Source organism: Vulpes vulpes, chromosome 9 (assembly GCF_048418805.1).
Source record: "Vulpes vulpes isolate BD-2025 chromosome 9, VulVul3, whole genome shotgun sequence".
Lineage (NCBI taxonomy): Eukaryota > Metazoa > Chordata > Mammalia > Carnivora > Canidae > Vulpes > Vulpes vulpes.
The window spans coordinates 71744508-71765955 of NC_132788.1; the positions used below are offsets into that span (position 1 = coordinate 71744508).

The following is a 21448-nucleotide window of genomic DNA, read 5'->3' on the forward strand; positions in this document are numbered from 1 at the left end:
AGCAATTAGACGAAATGGATGCTGTAATCCCACTTTCTAGACCTCAGAGCCACACTAAACACAGAGATCCAACTTTTCCACTTCACTATTCAGAAACTGGCAGCAGAATCCAAATGAGAGTTCCATAGTTTGATTTCTTTCTTGCCAGTGTTAACCGCATGTTTTTTTTTTTTTTTCATTTTCATTTTCATTTTTTTTTTTTTAGCAATGTCTATAGCCTTGGGAGAAAAAAAAAAATCACCAAATCCATGGATGATGCTATGTATTTATAATCTAAACTGGAATCCCAATCTACTGTTCCAACACACAGGAGTATTTCTGAAAGCTACAAGGCTCACTCCACTGCTTGAAAGTAGAAGTAGAAGGAAGAAGTTCAGAGTCTTGGATGGCCACCACTTTCCTAAGAAGTGGAGGTACACGGACCAGACACAACAGCCTTTTTTGGGAAGCTCCTTTAACATGGAGATTCTCAAGCTCCGCCTCAGGCTACTGGATCAGAATCCACATCCACGTTAAAATTTGCGAAACACTGCTGTAGGAGGACCTTACTGGACAAAAAAAAAAAATTTTTCCCCCTTCTCCCAGCCTGAGTTTCTCCGATTGGAAAATGCAACTATAACAAAGTATACACAAAGGGGGGGAAAAAAAACCTGAAGGAACACAGTTCACATGAGTGGGGGTGGGGGTGGGGGTGGGGGTGGGGGGCGCGTTATGGGAGGATTTCTCTAAGATCTATACTTGGCGCGATTTTTAACCTTGTAGGGCCAGTGTGTTACTTCCTCCGTAATGCAGTGAAATGATTCTTAAATGGCGCTAACACTCTCTCGGAGCACTGTCCTTGGGACTCCCCAAAGGGGCCGGTTTAGAAGCGCGGACACTCCAGAGGTGTGCAGGGGAGCGGCCGGAGCCCGCGCTGCAGCCTCTCGCACCCGACAGCCGGCTCGGAGCCCTCGTCCCCGCCATTCACCCCTGCACATCTGCACCCCCAGTCCTGCAAACCTCGGGCCGCCCAGACCCCGGGGTCCGCCAAACCTCCGGTCTGAACCGTCGTAGCTGCAGCGTTCCGCAGGCTCAGTAACTTTCCCTGGAATGAAATAAATAAAGACCGTAAGTGCGGACATAGCGGGCCTTCAAAATATATTCTTCCTTCTCCGCCAGCAGCTAAGAAGAGGAGGGGGGCGGGGGAGAGGGCTAAAAGAGTCACGGTCTGGCCCGGAAGGGGGCTCCGGGAGAACCCGTCTGGGCGACGGCAGCAGCCTCAGCTCCAAGCCTGCAGCGCTCTTCTGGGCCCGCGTCGGTATCCGACAGCGAAAAGCGCAAGAGAGCAGAGGGGAGTCCCCGGGGGGAAGGGCCCCGGCTGGCGTCCCGGGCGGGCCGGTGGGCTCGGCCAGCCTCGGGGTGCCCCCGTGCTGCCCCCGTGCTGCCCCGCCCTCCTGGCCTCCTCCTTGCTGCAGGCGGGGGACGGGGGGCGGGGGGCGGGCGGGAGGCAGCCGAGGCGGGATGTGCGTGCGCGCGCGCTCGCGCATATACGGCCGGAGGAGTCCTGTTCCTCGGGCATTTTCCGAGGAAGTCTGGAGCAATTAGGCTCAGTCCGGGGAGAGCGCGCGAGCGAGCGGGCGGGCGGGCGGGCGGCGCGTCTGGGCTGCCTCGCAGGGAGGGAGGGGCGGCCGGCCGCCCGGCGGCGACCCCGGGCCCCGGCCGCCACCATGGGCTTCGAGCTGGACCGCTTCGACGGCGACGTGGACCCGGACCTGAAGTGCGCGCTGTGCCACAAGGTCCTGGAGGACCCGCTGACCACGCCGTGCGGCCACGTCTTCTGCGCCGGCTGCGTGCTGCCCTGGGTGGTGCAGGAGGGCAGCTGCCCCGCGCGCTGCCGCGGCCGCCTGTCGGCCAAGGAGCTCAACCACGTCCTGCCGCTCAAGCGCCTCATCCTCAAGCTGGACATCAAGTGCGCGCACGCGGCGCGCGGCTGCGGCCGGGTGGTCAAGCTGCAGCAGCTGCCCGAGCACCTGGAGCGCTGCGACTTCGCGCCCGCGCGCTGCCGCCACGCGGGCTGCGGCCAGGTGCTGCTGCGGCGCGACGTGGAGGCGCACATGCGCGACGGGTGCGACGCGCGGCCCGTGGGCCGCTGCCAGGAGGGCTGCGGGCTGCCCCTGACGCACGGCGAGCAGCGCGCGGGCGGCCACTGCTGCGCGCGGGCCCTGCGGGCGCACAACGGCGCGCTGCAGGCCCGCCTGGGCGCGCTGCACAAGGCGCTCAAGAAGGAGGCGCTGCGCGCGGGCAAGCGCGAGAAGTCGCTGGTGGCGCAGCTGGCCGCGGCGCAGCTGGAGCTGCAGATGACCGCCCTGCGCTACCAGAAGAAGTTCACCGAGTACAGCGCGCGTCTAGACTCGCTCAGCCGCTGCGTGGCCGCGCCGCCCGCCGGCAAGGTAGGCGCGCGCCGCGGGCCCCGACCCCCTGCCGCGCCCCCTCCCCGCCGCCCCCCCCCCCCCCCCGCTTCCTCTGGGCACCGGGATGCCTGGCACTTCCAGGAGCATCCCTGCCTCCCTCCTCCACGGCTTAACCAGCTGTTGCGCCGGCGTTGAAGTAGCTTCAGCTTGGAAACCGTGGTCCCCGGAGGATTACGTGCCCAGGGGGAATTGTAGCTGCCGCAGCTTCCAGGGCGTCTGGAAGGACCGAAAGGAGCCCACTGTCGGTGGGCGTAGAGCAAGAATGAGTGCAGCCTCCAGGTCAGGACTGTGTCCGGAGGCTTTGCAGGCTCATCAGCTCCGGGATCTTGGGGGTGGGTGGTGGGGTGGGGAGGAGGAGGGGGACAAGTTGCTTAATAACCCCCCCCCTCCTTTAAGGTCGGAAAGTTCCCTTCTGCACGTGGCGCGCAGGATGAGATGTTGACACGCGGGGTGAACTATATCCGTGCATCCTTGGGAATTCCAGAAAGGGTAAAGGGAACCACACAGTTGTAAGTTCAGAGGACAGGCCCCTGGAGTGAGTGAGTGAGAGCTGGATTCAGACGCGGGCTTGGCTGCCAGCTAGCTGGCTGGCTGGCTGGCTGGCTGACCTTGAGCAAGCTGCTTAGCCTCTCTAAAGTTAGAAACGGGTCCACAGAGATGTGACACAGGGGTAAAACACAGCCAGGCACCCGCTGTGGCGTTCATCCGGGGATTCCAGAAAAAAAAAAAAAAAGGCGCCACCAAACATAATAGAGTAATAATTGAGAGTGAGTCCTCAGGAATTGGAACTGACTCAGGATTTAGGCTTTTTGCTAGCCAGCCAGGTGGCTGTGTGGCTTAACCTCCAGGTGCCTCAGTTTTTCTGAATGTAAAATAGGTGGTTGTCAGCCTTCAGGGAGAGAGTGTTTGACAGAGAGCGAATGCTCCACAAATGTTGCCTGCAGTTATCTGTAACATCTCCCCCTGAGCCATCCCCTTGTGCTGGTAGTTGGTGTAATTACAGTGCAACCCCCCCCCCCCCCCCATAGCGAAGGCTTTGCTCTAGGCCTTATGTTAAGTACTTCTCAGTTGTTCCCTTTTTAATCGAGTGAGGCAGGTGTGATGTTTCTCATTTTGTAGATGAAGAAACCAAGCTCTAGGGAAGGTCAGTCGTGCCTGGTTCTGGGTAACAACAGCTTTTCAGTGCCAGAGTGAACTCTCATGTGCTGGTCTCTTCAGCACCAGGTCTTTTTTTCTCAAGATTTTATTTATTTGAGGGAGAGAGAGAGCAAGCGATCGAGAGAACACAAGTGGGGAGGGGGTAGAGGGAGAGGGAGAAGCAGGCTTCCCACTTAGCAGGGAGCCTGACAAGGGGCTCCATCCCAGGACTCCAGGATGGTGACCTGAGCCCAAGGCAGACACTTAACTGACTGAGCCACTCAAGTGTCCCACCAGCCCCAGGTCTTAAGCACTACTGTGCTGCCTCAGTGTAACCACAAGTACCTTTTTTTTTTTTTTTTTTGAGTGTTTATTGTGTGCCAGCAACTGTGAGAAGCACAGGTATTATCTGTTTAATCCTTTGAGAGGGATGAGGCAGGCTCAGAGCAGTCCTAGAACTTGTCCAAAGCCATACTCCGTCAGAGAACGGAGTGGGGGATTCAGGTTCTACATCAGAGCTACCAACCTTGGGATACATTGACACTTAGACATTTTGCACCCCACCATTCTGTTATAGGAGGCTGTCCTCCGGACTGTAACATGTTTAGCAGCGTCTCGTCTCTGGCTTCACCCAGTAGATACCATGGTGATTCCCATCCTGCCTTCCAAGATGTGACAACTAAGAATGTGTCCAAATATTATCAGGTGTTGTCTGGGGCTGGGGTGTGTGCTGCACAAAATCGCATGCTGAGAACCAGGGTTTTCCTGATTGCAAAGGCCCCCCTTGGTACAAACACGGAGGGGCTTGGTGCCCCTATGCGGTTGCCTATTCCATATGGCTGCAGTGGAGGAGAACATATATGCCTGAGGGGCTCCCAGGGACCTGTATCTGCTTTGCCTTTCACAGCCCTCTCCCAACCCCCTCTTCTCTACTAGCACACCAGGCCTGCAAGTTTTCTGTCTCCCCACTCCCCACCCCCTCATCCTGGCCCCCTGGCCTGTCAGCTGCAGTCTCAGCAGCTGGCCAGCTCTGGGTGAAGGGCAAATATTTACAACTTGGAGGCTCACCCAGGACCGCACAGGCTACAAAAGACTGGTGTGAGCCCGCGAGTCACCAAAACAGAGGGCAAAGCTTGGTCTTGTAGCAGGCGCCGGGTTTGGGGCAAAGGAGTTCCTGAGTTTCTCTTGTTTATGCTGTCATGTGGACTTCCTGCGTAGTTTTAAGTGATGCTTATTTATAAATAAGCCATTCACTACCCCAGAGTTTATACATCATTCATTGTTAAGCTAGTTTATTATTTCTTCTTGCCTTTCTGTTTTCTTTCTGGAGTGTTTGGGTAAACCCTCTCTCAGAATCGAAAAATACGATACTTGAATCTGAACTGAGGATGTTTTTGAGGCTGTGTTGGGTGAACCAGTAGGATAATCAAGGGTATTAAGTTTAGGAACAAGATGTTGCTTTTTGAGCTTACAGAGCAAGTTCCCTTCTGGAGTTGGAGCCCTTCTTGGAATTTCGTGCGCCTCCACGCTAGCCTCAAGGACAGCCAAGAATGGCCTGGCCTGCAGGCTGCACAAGGTCCTTTCCCTGGCTTCAGACCCTGGCTGAGGCCTTGGGGAAGCTTGCACCTCTTAAAAGCCCCGCAGTTAACCCTCCATGGCCCTTGCTGAAAGCTTTTGCTGTTCCTACCTCAGCCAGAAAAACCTCTCCCACTGTGAGCAGTTTAAGAACTTGTTTATTTCATTGGCCGACTCTCTGCTCCTGCTGGGTACTGTTTATTCTCTTCCAAAAGGCAGAAGGATTTATATTGCTTGGAAACTCTCATGCACAACAGTTTTTGTTTTTTTTTTTTTTTTTTTTTTTGTAATAAGTCCTAATGTTTATCTCTGTAAGAAGCTGAAGTAGATAAGAAACACTCAAAAGATTTTCAATACCAGCCCTTCAAGGCCCAGACCTTGTTCCATGAAATGATCTGGCATTATTTAAATTATCTTAACTTTGAGGTTTTTGACACTAGCTGAGTATTGAGTATTTGTCTGTGCTGTACCTACGTAGGCACCGTGTCTCCTGTTCTATAGCGGGTACTGGGGGCTGTGTTTCTCAAACCTCCCTATGATCAGAAGCACCTGGAGAACACAAGATTCCCAAGGCTTGCTCATAAAGGTGTCGATCCATTACAGCTGGTTTGGGGCCTGAGAGTCTGCATTTCTCACAAGCTCCCAGGTGATGCTGGTCGACCTGTCATGCTGAGTAGCTGCTCAGCTGGATAGAGAGTTTGGATTCAGGTGTAGCCATAGACAAGCATGTATTGGTATCCTCCTAGCACAGACCAAGGTGAAGTTATGAAACCCAGCAGTTCTACAATAGGTAACCAGGGCCTGACAGGCATCTTTAATAGGAAGCCACATCTGAGCTGCAGCCGACTTGGTGATAGTATGCTTAAGTTAGAGTTTTGCTGCCCGTCCTCTTTTCCCACCTGATTTCTGGGAACAAAAGCATTTCGCAGCAGACTTCTCTGGCTTTCTGAGAAAGGGAAAGTTGTGAACATAACTTTTCTTAGAAATGTTGAAAAACTGGAGACCTGTCCTTGATTTCCTTCTGTTCTTTTACTTCTATATCCAGTCCATCAGTAACTCTTAATTTTGCCTCCAAAACACTTACTGAAACTGTTCACTGCTCTCCATCCCCATCAAATGATCACCGTGGTCCAAACCAAGGTTTTCCAACTTCCACCTATGAACATTTTGGGTTAGATAATTGTTAGTTGTATGTGTTTTGGGATGGGGGCAATGCTCATTGTTTTATAGGATGTTTAGCAGCATCCCTGGCCTCTGCCTCCTAGATGCTAGTAGTACTTCCTAAGTCGTGATAATCACAGATGTCTCCAGACACTGCCAGGTGTCACTTAGGGAACAAAATCAGTCTTGGTCTCAGCCACCATCATCTCTTGCCTGGGTCACAGCTGCTACCATTACATACCTTCTTGCTTCCCTGCTATCACCTAGCACCAGGAATAATCTCTTAGAAATGTCAATCTGATAGCACCTTTCCTTCTTAAACCCTGCATTTGCCTTCCAGTTTCTGTTGCATGTCTGTAAGGTCCCGCATGCTCTGGATCCTACCAGTCATCATCTGTGTGCCTGTATTCCTAACCTCTTTATTCTCTCTTTCCCAGCTTTAGTGTTCTCTGGCAGTTCCATTAATATGTCCCAACCTCTCCCCGCATCCCTGCACTCTTTTCTCTACCAGCAACAGTCTTTCCAGCTAATCACTAGGTAACCTGCTAGTTTTCCAACTCTCCCCTCCTGCCTCTGCCTCTGTGTCAGCATTTAGGGTTTGCTTATCACTAGATAACTTTTCCATCCTTCCCATCCCAGTTCAAGCATCACCATCTCCACAAAGCTCTCTGTGATCTCCCAGACCAAGTCTGGTACCCTGAGATGTTCATTTTGGTACTCCTCCTGAGCGCCACTTATCACAGCTGTAACTGAATAATTGCAAGGGCTCTTTATTTTGTCTCTCCAGGAGGGAGCACGTCTGTCCGCAGAGCTGTGTTCAGGGCACTAGATTGCCATGTGCACTGTAAGCTCTCAGTATGTGTTTGTTCAGTGGGTGAACTCAAGATTGAAAAGGCTGTCTTGTCAGCCATCACAACTTTTCAGATTGCTAACCAACAGTGAGCTCGTACTGAAAAAGAATGAGTTTTTCTGTGACCCCCAAGTTAACAAAATTGTTCCCAGGTTTTTGGGAGGCTTTCTTTTTGTTCTGCTAGATCCACCCAGATCAAATTGTATCAAGCACCAAATCCCAGAAACGATTTTGTCCATTTCAGAACTCCTGGAGGTAAGTGAGTCTAATAGACAATTGTATCAAAAGGCGTTCCAGATGTCCAAACACTTTGAAATGTATCTATCAGAGTGTTCACCTTTCAGTATATTTTCTGTTTCTGGAAAGCTTCAGCAAATAACCATTTCATAGAGCATGTAACAAAACAGCCCAGCTCAGCTGAAGGAATTGTGGACTGTCAATCCATTTCATTTAAGTGTTACAAAAAAAAAAAAATTAAGATATGGTTTACAATATGTTTGCTACACTGGATTACATGATTATAACAAAGTTTTGAATTGGGAATTCTGGTGATACACATTTTTAAGTGGTCCTTTCTGCCCTGGGAAATGTCGCTTGCCTCTCTAAAATTATTAGATGGACAAATATCTATAAGGCAGTTATGTGTTAGACTATAGACCAAGGAGCATAAAAGAAAAAATATTATTCACTTAGGGTGACTTAAGTATGCACATTATTCACTTAGGGTGCCTTAAGTATGCACATATGTGAGTTTCTCCATCTTTTTCGTTAGGTAGATCTCCTTTTTTGGTAAAAGAAGCAGATTATAAAACAGATTAGATAAAAGCTAGTTTAAGGCCAAAAATTACACACATTATCAGTATAAAACTGGGATTTGCAGTATGCCTGGGTGGCTCAGTGGTTGAGTATCTGTCGTCGGCTCAGGGCGTGATCCCAGTCTGGGGATCAAGTCCTACATCAGGCTTCCTGCAAGGAACCTGCTTCTGCTTCTGCCTCTGCCTGTGTCTCTGCCTCTTTCTGCGTCTCTCACAGAAAATATTTTTAAAAAATAAAGGGCAATAAAAATGGAAGTAAAAAGACCAGTGAGAAAGGAGATCATTTTAGTATCTACATGAAAGATGATAGTGGAATGGGATAGATTGTGGATTTGAACCCAGCATCTGACTCCAGGCTCATACACTATCACCATAATAAGAAAAGCATTTTCCCCTGAGGCAGTGTTTCCTATGAAGTCTTATATGTTTCCAGAGGACTCTTATTATATATGCAAGCACTATGTTAATTGGAGGTATAGGTACATCATTTTATTTCATACTCAGAAAGATCCTATGAGGTAGGTACCCATAAACCATTACTTTCCGTATTATAGATGGAGAAACAGAGGCTTGGAAAATTAAACACCTTCTCCCAGCATCTTCCTTTGGCTCTATTTAGTTGGTCTAATGGCTTCTGGTCCATGCTGGTGAAGTCTGTTCTTCCCATGCCATAATTCCCATTATGGGACACATGGAGCATAAAACATCCTATGAAAACGATTTCAACAAAACATACCAAAAAGAATTAAAGAGATGGTATCCTGGATGGAATAGTGACTCATTTCTCTAATTTTCATGCTAGTCATTTAAAGAGTGGTTGATGGTAGGAAGAAGATGAAATCCTTCCTAATGTATTCTTGCAATTTAGCTCCTCATGTCCTAATGCATAGCTTGCCAGGCACTGTGATAGGCACTCCTGGATACAAAGGCCAATTTGAACAGCTTTAACCCATGGGATCAATCAGACACCCACTGGAGTTTTTGAAAACACAATGCAAGTCTTACTATTCTTTGTTCAGTAAAGCTTTCTTGCTGCAGATTAGCTTCTGTCCCCCCTGAACTAATGGTGTTCTAATAAGCCTGTTCCAATAAAAAAGGGAAGTGGTATAACATAATGATTAGTCTTGTAAAGAAAATAACTAACAGATGGACACAAGCATCCATCTTTCTCACGCATTCCGTATATATTTTCACAGGGAACCTGAGGGATAGAGATACCTTGCAGCCTGTGTGTGAATGAGCTCGCAGCAGCTTCTTCCCCCCAGGAATGGGGAGGGCTGAACTCTCTCATGGGCAATGGGTATGCAGAAATGGGCCCTGGGTGGCGAGGTCACCCTTAGAATTTCTCTAGAAGCTGTTTTTAGGTGTCCCTTGTCTCTGCTGAACACGGATCAGAAGATGATATGGTCTTTTTAGGTTGTGGCTCAGGGTTGGATGTGGGCCTCATATAAACAGGCGGGATTCAGAGTACCCTGAATTGAGCTGGTGGTCGGTCTGTGGTTAGGATTCAGACCCTGGAGTCCGTGATAATAGGGTTCATGTGTTCCCTCTATCTCTTTGTTGAGGGCCTCTTGGAGGTCTTTTGCAACCTCCTGTAAGCTTTAATTGTCTTATCTCTAAAACAGGATAATAATATGTGAGCTGATGGAGTTGGCTTTAGGATTAAACCAGATGATGTTATGTCAAGTGCGCAGTGAGATTTAAGGAGCATTTATTGAACATCTGTTAAGTGCCTGGCATCTGTAGGTTTTTAGATCTTTTTTAAATGAAGTGCTGAAGAAACATTAGAAATTTGAAGTGATGTAATGCAGACATGGAAAGGGGCTTTTGCTCAGAGGGTCACAGTTTCATTGGGAGCCTTGCACTGCTGTGAGCGACCAGTTCTCTGGGTTACTATCTGACGAGTTTCTGGTGGTGGGAACTGGGTGAAAGAGGAATATGCAGGTCAGTTGGACTGTGTCAGGGTAGCAGCCCTGGGCTGCCTTGGGAAGGAGGAGGATTAGGCTCGTGAATAATGTGAGGGCTCAGGGGTTGTTAGGTGTATTTCTGTCTCACCAGAACTAACCAAGCTCAGGAGAGGTGAGTGGGGCAGAGCGCCTGCCTTTCTGCAAGCAAGAACTTAGACTGTTACCACTGGGTAGCCTTGCCCTGTGTTCTGATTTGCAGAGGAAAACGCTTCAGGTTGAGTGATGGAAGGTTTATATCTCAAAGACTAAATAAAACTACCTTATAGTCCATCAAGTGGAAATGTGAAAATGTTGTAGCCCTATAAATCAGGTTTGTTCTTGCCTGTTTCTTGGTGTGAAGTATTGCTTGTGGATGGTCACCAGGAAAGAGATGAGTTGACAAAAATTAGAGGTACAAACTTGAAATCAAACTCATGGGAATAGAGAAGTAAGTGTGTGGGGATTTCTCAGGTTATTTAAACATAGCTGCCGACTGGAAAATATGTATATTTGGCCAAGGGAATACTTCACTTACACTGTTTTCCAAAAATAACTTGTTTGGCTTATAGATGAGTTTATATATACTATTCTGGAGCTATAATGACTCCGGAAAAGCTATATCTTTGTCCCTTTCTGTTTCTCCATGTGCTTTGCCTCTTCTTGTCTTCGCTGCACTTATTTTGGTGACCAGTATGTACCACTAATACTTCCATTGATTGTCTCAACCATTTTCAGTTCATGTGCATCAACCCCATGACTATGACTGCCCTCAGTTTGAGGCTTGAACAGTTTTCCCTGCTGGTCTTCATCTGAGAATATCGAGAACATCACTCCTTTAGAACCAGAGGTTGAATTCTCCGGAGGAGGTTGGCGCAAGGTGCTTCACCATTGGAAACATAGTTTGGATGACAAAGAGGACAAAAACATTTTAGTGTAGGGAGTGAAGACAACTTCATCTCTGGAGTGCAGCAGTTTTGGCAGCCAGCTCAGCATACTGGTCTCCCAGCCCCCACCGCAGCACATTCCTGTGCTTTCTTGTCACACTGGTCACCAGACAGAGCTGGTTCCCAGCTGTGCGACTCTCCGAGAGCTTTGCATAGTCTGAGGCTGAGAGGTGTCATGTCACCCCAGATACACAGACTAGCGGTCAGTCAATTACAGTTCTCAGAACCCGCTGGGCAGCTTTCCAGTCCAGCCAGTTCTCGGCTGTGAGTCCCACAACAGCAGTAATTGGGGAACACCCATCATTGGGCAGAAAGGAGTGTTTAGAAAGAATCCACATTGACAGTGGCATGGATGGGCTCTGGGGGCCACCACACAGATTAGGAGATGGCATGCTTCCAAGCTTCCGAGGCCAGATTGTTTGGAGGAGGATGGTAACAGTAAATCTAAGAGGAAAAGGGACTTTGCCTATAGAAGACATTCATGTTCTTGGACACTTAACACAGACATAAACACAACAGAAAAAAAAAAAAAAAAACCCAGCCACCATATAAGGTGACTTTGACAAAGTACATTTGATTTTTGCTTTTTCCCCCTGTGTTTTTATTTTCCCCCCAGATTCTTGTCCACTGAGACCTTGAGCTGAAATTTGAGTAGATTGTGTTTTGGGCAATTTAAACCTTGATCCCGTAGTTACTTGTTCAAATATGATACCAAAGCGTATGTTTGGTGCAGTCAGTGATTGCGTTTCTGAGCATTCAGCTTCCATTTCTGCCTGTGACTTACTGGTGTAAATACCCTAGACTATTGATGCCATTATTTAGGGCATGGTGCCCATATCTCCTCCAAGGCTAATATATCTCTGTTCTTTCTTAAAGACCTCAGCACCTCCCAAGGAGGGCCTACAGCGTACTAGGGGCCCAGCTAGTGAGCTGGGTTTTGGGGTGGAGGCTGGGAGCTTCCATCTCCCCCCCCCCCCCCGCCCGGAAAGCGTGCTGTCACTGGACTCTAAAGTACAGCTGGAGTTTGCCTTTTCCATCTGCCACCCAGCTTTTGGTGAGGGGTCTCTGTCTCCTGAAGGGAAGAGACACATGCCTTTGGGGAAGAGCAATAGAATAAGAGCAGCTCTAGGGAAAGCTGCCAAGGAGGTGCCAGCTCACCTTCATTTTTGTTGTTGTTGTTGATTGTCATCTTACTCTTTACCTTTTCTTCCCAGCCCATCAAGCCTCACTAATCTGGTAAGGACATGGAACAGTCCGAATGCCTCAGCAAACCCCAAATACCCTTAGCTCCCCATCTTCTCATCTGCTTCTAGCTTCGCTGTCTCTCTCCAAGTCCACAGATTCTTGGACTTACTGCTACTCCTATGCTGTTGTGGGCCAGCACCTGTTCCCTCATCCTCTTCATGCCCTTGGCCACCTCCCTCAGACCTGGATATGTCCTCTCTCTGATTTCCCCTCCTCATACTTGTATCCCGCCAGGTCAGTATCATTTGCCTGTCCTAGCTCTGCTCCACTGAAGGTCCAGGCTGAGCTGTTTCCCACTGTCTTCTTTACTTGTTTCCTGCTCCCATCTCTGGAATAAAAACTGTCTACTGGCACTTAGCCATCCCTCCTAGAGTGTGGCACTCTTTCTCCAGACTTGGGGGAAAAAAAAAAGACATGTGCATGGAAGGAACCCCCATCAGTTGGCCAGATGGTGTAATGGGTATATAATTATCCTATTTTGCTTAACTTCAGGCCCCAGCTCTCCCAAACTTGCCTCAGACAGACTAAGTTAATTTGGGATTAGACATATTTTATTGCTTGGATTTTGTGGCAGAGTAATTTATGTGGTTAAAGAGTGCCACGGCCTCTTTGCTGAGCTGCAGTAGTATCCATCACACACTATGCCCTGTCTGTATCTTGAGCACTTCTGTTGGCCAAGCACTGTGCTGAGGCACTTGTTAGCGATTGTCTATCTCATTCATGTTTTGTAATAATCCTGTAATGTGAGAAGAAACTATTATTATCCCCATTCTGTGGATGAGGAAACTGAACTCAGGTTCTGACTCTGGAGTCCAAGATCTTAACCATTACCTCGTTCCTGTCGGGGGCATAATACTCTTATGATACCCTTCATGGTATAATAGACACTCTTAATCTTCGTCACTATTATTACATAGTCCAAAGAAACCTTGCTTGAAACTCTAATTACAAAACTAATTAGATGTCTAATCCTTCATGACATTTTAATGTGAAGGCTCAGTCTTGTGAGGCAAAGGGATTTTAGGATATAGTGCCAGAATTTACCCGCAGAGTACAAAGAGTATGGATGTTGGCGTCCTGTGGACATTGGCATCCCGTGGACCTTGATGTCCCGTGGACCTTGATTCCTGGCTTTCCCTCCTTGCAGCTGTGTGATCTTAAGCAAATGTCCGAATTTCTTGGAGCCTCAGTTTCTCAGGTGTAGAGCATGGATACAATGCCTGCTTCAAAAAGCTGATTTAATCAGTTGTTTATGTGAAATGGAGCTCTTTCCCTTCTTTGTTTTACTTCATGGGGCCATTGGGAAAATTTCAAAGCATGGGTTATGATAAGCTACCCAAACAGATCAATATTGGTTAAATTTTCCTGTGGATGAAAGAGCTGCTTGTTAACATTATCTCTATGAAAAGTCAGCAAAGCAGCATTGATGGGAGCCTTTGCCCTTGTGCCATTTATATGTCTCTTTAATTGGTGAAGTATAATTGAACAAGAATGATTTAAATGCCCTTTATCCTGATGCATTTTCAACTCAGGAATAGGTTAAGTGATTAAGCAGGAATTATTTTTTTTAAAGATTTTATTTATTTATTTATTTGACAAAGTGAACACAAGCAGGGGGAGTAGCAGAGGGAGAGGGATCATGACCTCAGCCAAAGGCAGATGCGCAACTGAGTGAGCCACCCAGGTGCTCCTCCTCTTTTGGTCAGTGTCGTCGTCCCCCTCCCCCCCTTCCCCCTTTGGTCTTAATTTTTTTATTTATTTATGATAGTCATCAGCGAGAGAGAGAGAGAGAGAGAGAGAGAGAGAGGCAGAGACATAGGCAGAGGAAGAAGCAGGCTCCATGCACCGGGAGCCCGATGTGGGATTCGATCCCGGGTCTCCAGGATGGCGCCCAGGGCCAAAGGCAGGCACCAAACCACTGCGCCACCCAGGGATCCCGATTAAGCAGGAATTAATGTTAACATGTAAATGTGTGATGTAAGGTCTGGTGTTTAAATTCTCTATTCATGCTTTTTTCTGAAGAATTAGAAATTAGAGTAGTTAAGGTTGTTTTGAGGGGGGAAGAATGGAAAGGAAAAGCCAGAATCAAGTTCATGGTGTCTGAGAAAAAATTACCTTTGGTAGTTAAATGGAGAAATGAGAGGAATTCCACCCCGACGGAGCTTTTCTCTTCTGTGCCCAGCCTCGTGTGGTGAATCTTTGGTGTGTTGGCTCACTACTATAAATCAGTCCTAAAATTACCAGTGGTAAAAAAAAAAAAAATAACCAGTGGTACCTAAAGCCTGTTGTAACCCTCCTAAACAGCAGACTATATCAAGATGCTTGTACAACTGAAAACACCTCTTTTTCTCCCTGGTGATTGTGACAGGCAAGGAAGTGTAAATGGTCAGCCTGATTATTCCAGAACATTCTTTGCAAATTGCTGTTTGGCTGAGGAGTGGTGTGTCTCAGGCATTGTCTCACTTCTCCCTAGAGAGAGATCTCTGAGGCTGGGTACAGACTTAGGTGTCTGGGCATCTCAGGTTGGGTTTTTGGGAGAGAAATAGTTTCATGAACAGGTGGAGTTTTGTTCTGACATTGGTTTCCTGGGTAAGACTTCCTATCGTGAGTTCCTTTATAGAACTTTTTGGAACTCCAGCAACTGAACCATATTGAGAGGGACCTCAGATATTGCTGAGCTACGTGACATTCTTTTCTACATTCCACATGAAAAGAGAATAGTGTAGAAGAATAATTGGGGTCTAGAATCAGAGAGCAAATACCATCTTGAACTCTTACCAGCTAGCTCTTTCACTGGTATCATGAGAGTAGTAATAGTGCCGGTCGATGAGATTGGTGGGATTTATTAAAGTGGCTAAATGTTAATTTCTGGCACATAGTAAGCGGCCAATAAATGTGAGCTGCTATCATTGTTAATGCAGTGTAATAAGATTTCTTTGTTTTCTTTCACTTTTAGAAAGAATAAGTGGTTATCAAACAAGATTTAAAACTAGTCTTAAGAAATTCGATTGTGTGTTCTCTTCTGTCCATCATTTGAGATTGTAGACTGGAGCCATCTGCCTTGGATTACCATGTAACTGTGCAGTTTCTATTATTAATTACAAAAACCAGAAATGTAGGATATGTGTGATAACTCACTCAAATTCCAGTGTATTTCTAACTTTTTCACCCCTTCTGCAAGAAATGGGCTTACCAAGATTTTCCTTTCCCAAGGCAGAGAGATATAAACTGTTTCAGTTTGTGAATCATCACATTTACGTTTCAGAACTATCAGGTTGATCCTGAGTATCTATTCCATTACAGCAGTGATAGTTGTTCCTTGTTAACTTGTATAGATCAAGTTAATTATATCCATACCCTTGACAGACAGATGTTCTGGATGGTGATGCTGTGGATTGGAAATATTTTTTGAAAAATCAATAGGTGGTTATTATAGAGGCTGTTTTTGGTTAGATACAGTAGCTTGATAGAGACTTGTTTATCTTTTGTATTAAAATACTCTATATATTGCAAGTAAGTGAGCCTGTGGAAATGAATATTTTGTTGCATTATTCTTAGAGGACACTTAGTTCTTTTATCAAATACTGTCTTTTTCTAAATGAAAAATTGTCATTTTTCTTTTTACAGGGTTTGGAAAATTGATGCTTAGGCTTACATAACATTTTGGAAATTTTTAAAAATTCTAACATTTTTAATTCTGTTTGCTAGCTAACTAGTCGTTAGAAACAGTTGTGAGCTGAATTCTGAAGGATGAGTAGGAGTTTGCTAGATCAGAGGCCCATATATGGTATGTCCCATTAAGCATGGAGATAATTTTACATATTGAGGCCCGTTAATCATATATACATGTATTATTATTTTTCTTTTGCTTCTGCTGGGCACAGTTCTGCTGCCCAGATATGGAACTAGTTTTTCATTGACAACTGTAGCAATAAATGGAGCTTTAGAAAAGCCATTGGCACTGCCTGTCAGAAAGAGTGATCTCCCTTGCCAGTGTGCCTGGGTCAGATGCTTACATTCCCACCCTTCAAATGTTGTTATTTATTTCCACAGAAAAAATAGAAGGCAAAGGTTTGATCAGGAAGCAGTAAACATCAGAATGAAATCTGTTTTGTGATGAGCTGTTAGTGTTGTTGTTGTTTTTTAAAAACTTAGAATGGAGGGGGATCCCTGGGTGGCTCAGCAGTTTGGCGCCTGCCTTTGGCCCAGGGTGTGATCCTGGAGTCCTGGGATCGAGTCCCACGTCGGGCTCCCGGCATGAAGCCTGCTTCTCCCTCTGCCTGTGTCTCTACCTCTCTCTCTATGTCTATCATAAATAAATAAATAAATAAATAAATAAATAAATAAATAAATAAATAAATCTTAAAAAAAAACTTAGAATGGAGTATTTCATATTTTTAGAAACTGCAGCCTTTAAATACTATGTTTAAACAGAAACCGTGAGCAGAGCATTTGCGAGGGTCAGCAGTCCGTACCTGTGAAGTTTTGTATATCGTTCAAATAATTGGGAACGTCACAGAAGTGTCTCAGCTTAGTGTTTATGTCACAGTTTAGTGACAGTGTCCACACAAGGTTAACTCTATTTTTGTCTGTTGTTATTTGAGAGTGTCAGTTAAGGCACCGCGGCACCGCTGTCGCTTCTGGGAGTTGGACATGGCCGGAGTGAGACCTGCCTCAGTGACTTCTGCTTGTGTGATTTGAAGGGGTCCACACTGACCAGCCTCCTTTGAGCAGAGCGTTTTCTGTTAGACAGCCCGGCATCTCCTGTGGACGGGACAGTAATCGCGTTGTGAAAGGGCCCCCGCTCCCCTTTCAGTACGATGCACGATCTTTCTGTTTCCCTGCACGTTTGCGTCTGACTTTCACGGGCTGCTTTCCCCTCAAGCCTCCCAAACACAGACGACTATTGACAGGCCTTACGTGTGTTCAGACTTCCGAACACATTGCTGCTGGAACCTCTCATGACGAAACGTGAATGCTGCTGTTGAGGATGCTGAGGCACAAGCAGAAAGGCTGTCTAGCCAGCCGGCGTGCAGCGGGCCGGCCTCGGGAGGGTGCGTTTGCAGACCAAGGAGGCACCGGTGGGCAGTGTTCGTTAGGCACGTCCGGACATCGCCGTTCTTACACGGGCCCCGCACAGTTGGGGGGGGAGTCTAGAAATGCCTGTAACCTCCTCTGCCCAGGACACAGTTTCAGCTTGGGCCCTCAAAGTTTCCTTGCTTACACTGCCCAAGAGACAGAGGGGTTTGAATGATGACCTAAGAGTCCTGGGGCCCACTAAGATTGGAAAAAAATTGCTACCGGCTATTCCCTATTGGTAAATAAAATTTCCAACTTATTTGTTCCCTACAGGGTGAAGAAACCAAAAGTCTGACTCTTGTGCTACATCGGGACTCTGGCTCCCTGGGATTCAATATTATTGGCGGCCGGCCTTGTGTGGTATGTTAATTACTAAGATGTGTTTTTCCCTTCCCTGCTTCAGTGGGGAGAGGGGTCAAGGTTGGGGGGTGGGTGAGGGGTAGGAAACCTTGCTCACCTCATTCTGCTCTCTGTAATTAGAGTTCATTGTTTATCTGACATCTTCACCCTCAGGGATTTTAAGTCAGTTGTGGTCTCCTAAAATAGCATTGTCCTCGCAACACAACAGCTTATCTAAACTGTTAGGTTTTGGGGGGCATGTCTGGTGGTGTGGCAGCTGAGCTGAAGAGAGTTGGGAGAGATGTGTGCAGGTGGAACTGAATAACTGAGCTGGAGCGTGGGCTCTGAGACTGGAAGTCTGATCTGGTGCTCCGCCCTGTCAGCTCTTGGTTAGAGATGATTCCCCAATTTGGGGGCTCTTGCGTCCCTTTGCTTTTTCTCCCACTGCAGCTCTTTGTTCACCCCATTCATTGTTAGCTCCTCCTCCAGGAATAAAGGACCCAGTTCAGACCAATCTGTTTAACAGGGAGGAGAATGTCTGCTGAAAGGGCTCTGGGGATGGGATGTGGCAAAGGGTGTGTTGCAGGATCACACCTCTCATGCAGGCTTATTTGAATGGGCATCGTCTCTTGCTCATGTGTCTTCTACTGATCAGTTTCTCATTTGTTACCTTAAAAGGGAAATAATAGTCTAAGGAAAGGAAGAGAAAATCAGATTCACTCACTCAACAGATAAGTATGGAATAGGAAGGAGCTGTTTGGTAGGAGCTGGGAGACGCTGTGGAGGCCAAGGGGACTGGCCTGTGGTCACCGAGTTTATGTCCCGATGGGGACATCAGGCAAGAAACAAGTAAATCTAACAGATTGGGGGGACTTGTGCTGTAGGGAAAAAAATGGGAGGATGGCAAATGAGGTACCAGGTAGCAAGGCACATCACTGGCCCAGGGTGATCAGGAAAAAGAGGAGGAGATACTAAGCTGAATCCTAAGGTATGAGAAGATGTCAGGCATCCAGACATGGCTAAACTCTGTGGCTGGGTCTGGCTCACTATTGGGGAGGAGGTGTCCTGGGGAAGGGCCATTTGAGCTAAATTCTGAAGGATGGGTAGGAGTTTGCTAGATCAGAGGCCCATATATGATATGTTCCATTAAGTACTCTTAACTGTAAAAAATTGAGCTTATTTAGTTAGCTTTAAATTATACATTTGCTGCTGAACTAATACTGCATGTCTTATAAAAGTTACATGTAAAAAGGAGCATTTTAAATGATGAAATTAAAATGGGAGTATGAAGACAATTTCTCTTGTGTTCTTTCATCGTTCTGCTGCACTGCATCACATGTATCTGCCTTGGGAGACCACGGAGCTAAAAGAAAGTGAATAGGCCCAGGGAAGCCCATGCAAAGTGTGGAACAGTGCTGGAGTTGGCACTTGGGGGGAGCTGCAAAGCATACAGCATTGCTACAGTCAAGGGGTGGGCAGGAAGTGGTGAGAAAGAGATTGGGAGAAGATGAGGAAGTTAGCATGAGGATTAGAGCTGAGTTCCATTTGCTTTTGGCCAAAGTCATGGCTTCAAAAACATATATGCCTTATTATAAGAAATGACAGCTTAGTTACCGGCAATACACAGTCATTAAATAATGGACTGATGCATCATCTGCCCTCTAAAACTTACCTACAGAAAAGAACCCTTCAGACAGTGAGATTAAACTCTGAGAAGGAAGGGGGTGGGTAACACCCCCACTTTGCTGAGCTCCAGGGATGGGTACACACGGTGGTTTGTCTCGTCTGGTTGAAATTCTTAAGAGACTGTAGAATTTATGTCTCATTGGTACCTTTTTTCTTTTCTCGTTTGCCAGTTGACTGAGCAACCAGGCAGCATGTCATGTGCTGTTCTGCTTGAGTCCTGGCTGCTGGGGGTCCACCCACTCCAGCAAAGGGAAGGGAAGAAGGAGCAGACTGGGACTCAGATGTCAAGGTAGTTGGTCCCAGGAAACAACAGGACTGGCACAGGTCCATGTTCCCCAGCTTACCCTCCAGAACATGTTTTAGAATGTGTTTTGCCATGCTGTTTCGCACAAGTGACAGAGGCTGTCCTTGGTTTGGCTTCATAACGATCAGTTCCCCTCTCCCCATCCACTGTTACCAGTTTTAAGAAATGACTTCAACAAACTAAGATGCTCTTCACTGTTAGATGTTTCAGAAACTTGCACAACCGAAAGAACCCAAACCAGGAAGATCCCCTCTCTGCTTTACCAGAGTGTGTATAGGAAAAAGGAGCCCAATGTTTGAAAAATGCTTGAAATGGAGAGACATTCCTATGTCTTGGCGGTGGTGGAGAGCTTTGTGTTTTCTGTCCCTCCCTGGGAATGAAAGGACACTCCTAGCTTCATAGGAATATAAATATCTTTCTTTTGTTTATCAAAGTACATGTTTTAGATTATTTTCTTTCTCTTTTAAAAAACTGATTGAAGTACAAGCTAGAGTGAATTTCATAGCGTTCATAAGTGTTCTCAGTTCATGTGGTCTTTTTGCAAGAACTACATGCATGTCCCCTGGAGGAAAGTTTAATTCCATATGCATGTGGTTGCAATAGTGTTTGTTTTTTTTTTTAACTTGTCCTGATTAGCAGAGATCGCATAATGAACCCTAAATGTATTCTGAACTGTTGCCTGGAAATCTGGCAGGTCATTGAGAACATGCTAAAAAGCCACAATGAGCAACAATGCACACTCATTGTTAGTACTGGAAGTAGAATGCTGTACACATGACGTGTGTGTTTCCCAAGGAATTCTGGTGTTAGAAGCTTGGTTGGGTTGTGACATAAGCCCAGCCGGGAGTCGCTGACATAAGGCTTTTCATTGCATGATGCACTGCTCTTAGCAAAATCACATCATTCATTCATTAATTCTTACATCCCTAAAGAAACAGCATCCAGTCTGGTGTAGCAAACCTTTCGCTTCAGCCTTTGGCAAGTATACTTCATTGTCAGGTACCCCTGGGATGAAAACAATCCCTTTTATTTTTCCTTTTCTCAAGCCAGGAAAACAAAACAAATCCCAAGCCATGTTAGTTCACCTTGATAAATAGCTCTGACTTAAAATGTATTAGGAGAGGAGCCAAACAAACTAAGAACAGAAAGATGTCTTTTAAGAGACACATCCAGCTATCCAGGATGGAATCGATTTGGCTTTCTTTGATTTTTGTGCTTTCTGTTTTTTTTGTTTGTTTGTTTGTTTTGTTTTTGTTTTGCATTCTGTTTCCACCTCCTACCCCTGTCTTAATTTAACCTGAATTGTGCCGTTTGCTTTTGCCTGTGCCTCTGTTTTTTGCTTGAACTTACTTACTCTCCTAAAAACATTACCTGTGCACAATATAGCATTCTGCAAAACAAATCAAAGCCCAAATCCCCTCCCCCATCTCCCTCTTCCTCTCCAGCCAAGAAATGCAAATGTCTTTTCATTGGATATATTGACATCCCCTCTTATAGAATTCAAGGTTGTCCGTAAATCCTTTGCGGTCCATTGAGGCTCTTCAGGTTTGTCCAGTGGGATCCTCCATAGCCTGGAATGTGGAACTTGTGAATTCATTTATATTTTTGAGATTTTTCTCTGTGGGAGGCAGTACTGCACTTGGAGCCTGTAAGGGACTTGAACTGTCCACAGTTTAAACAGACCTATGCTACTTTTTAGCTGTGTGACCTTGGGAAAGTTACTTAACCTCTCTGTCTCAGATTTTTCACCTATGAAATGGATAATAGTATAGTATTTAACATTTGTGGTTATTGTGAGGATGAAACAGGACATAGAGTACTCACTACCTACCTAGTATGTTCTCAGTAAATAGAACCTGTTGCACAGCTGTGTACTTACATTTGAGATCTGCATAGGGAGATACACGAATGGGATTA

General features: G+C 46.5%; 1 protein-coding gene across 1 annotated transcript in view; it reads left to right on the top strand.

Moving 5' to 3' along the window:
• Positions 1-1651: 1651 nt before the first annotated feature.
• The window catches only part of PDZRN3 (PDZ domain containing ring finger 3), a 238828-nt gene continuing 219031 nt past the window's right edge, over positions 1652-21448 (top strand). Inside the window, exons 1-2 of the mRNA XM_072720425.1 lie at positions 1652-2429; positions 17476-17562. Coding sequence (XP_072576526.1) covers positions 1707-2429; positions 17476-17562 — 810 coding nt within the window. The 5' untranslated portion in view covers positions 1652-1706. The remainder of the gene's footprint in view (positions 2430-17475; positions 17563-21448) is intronic.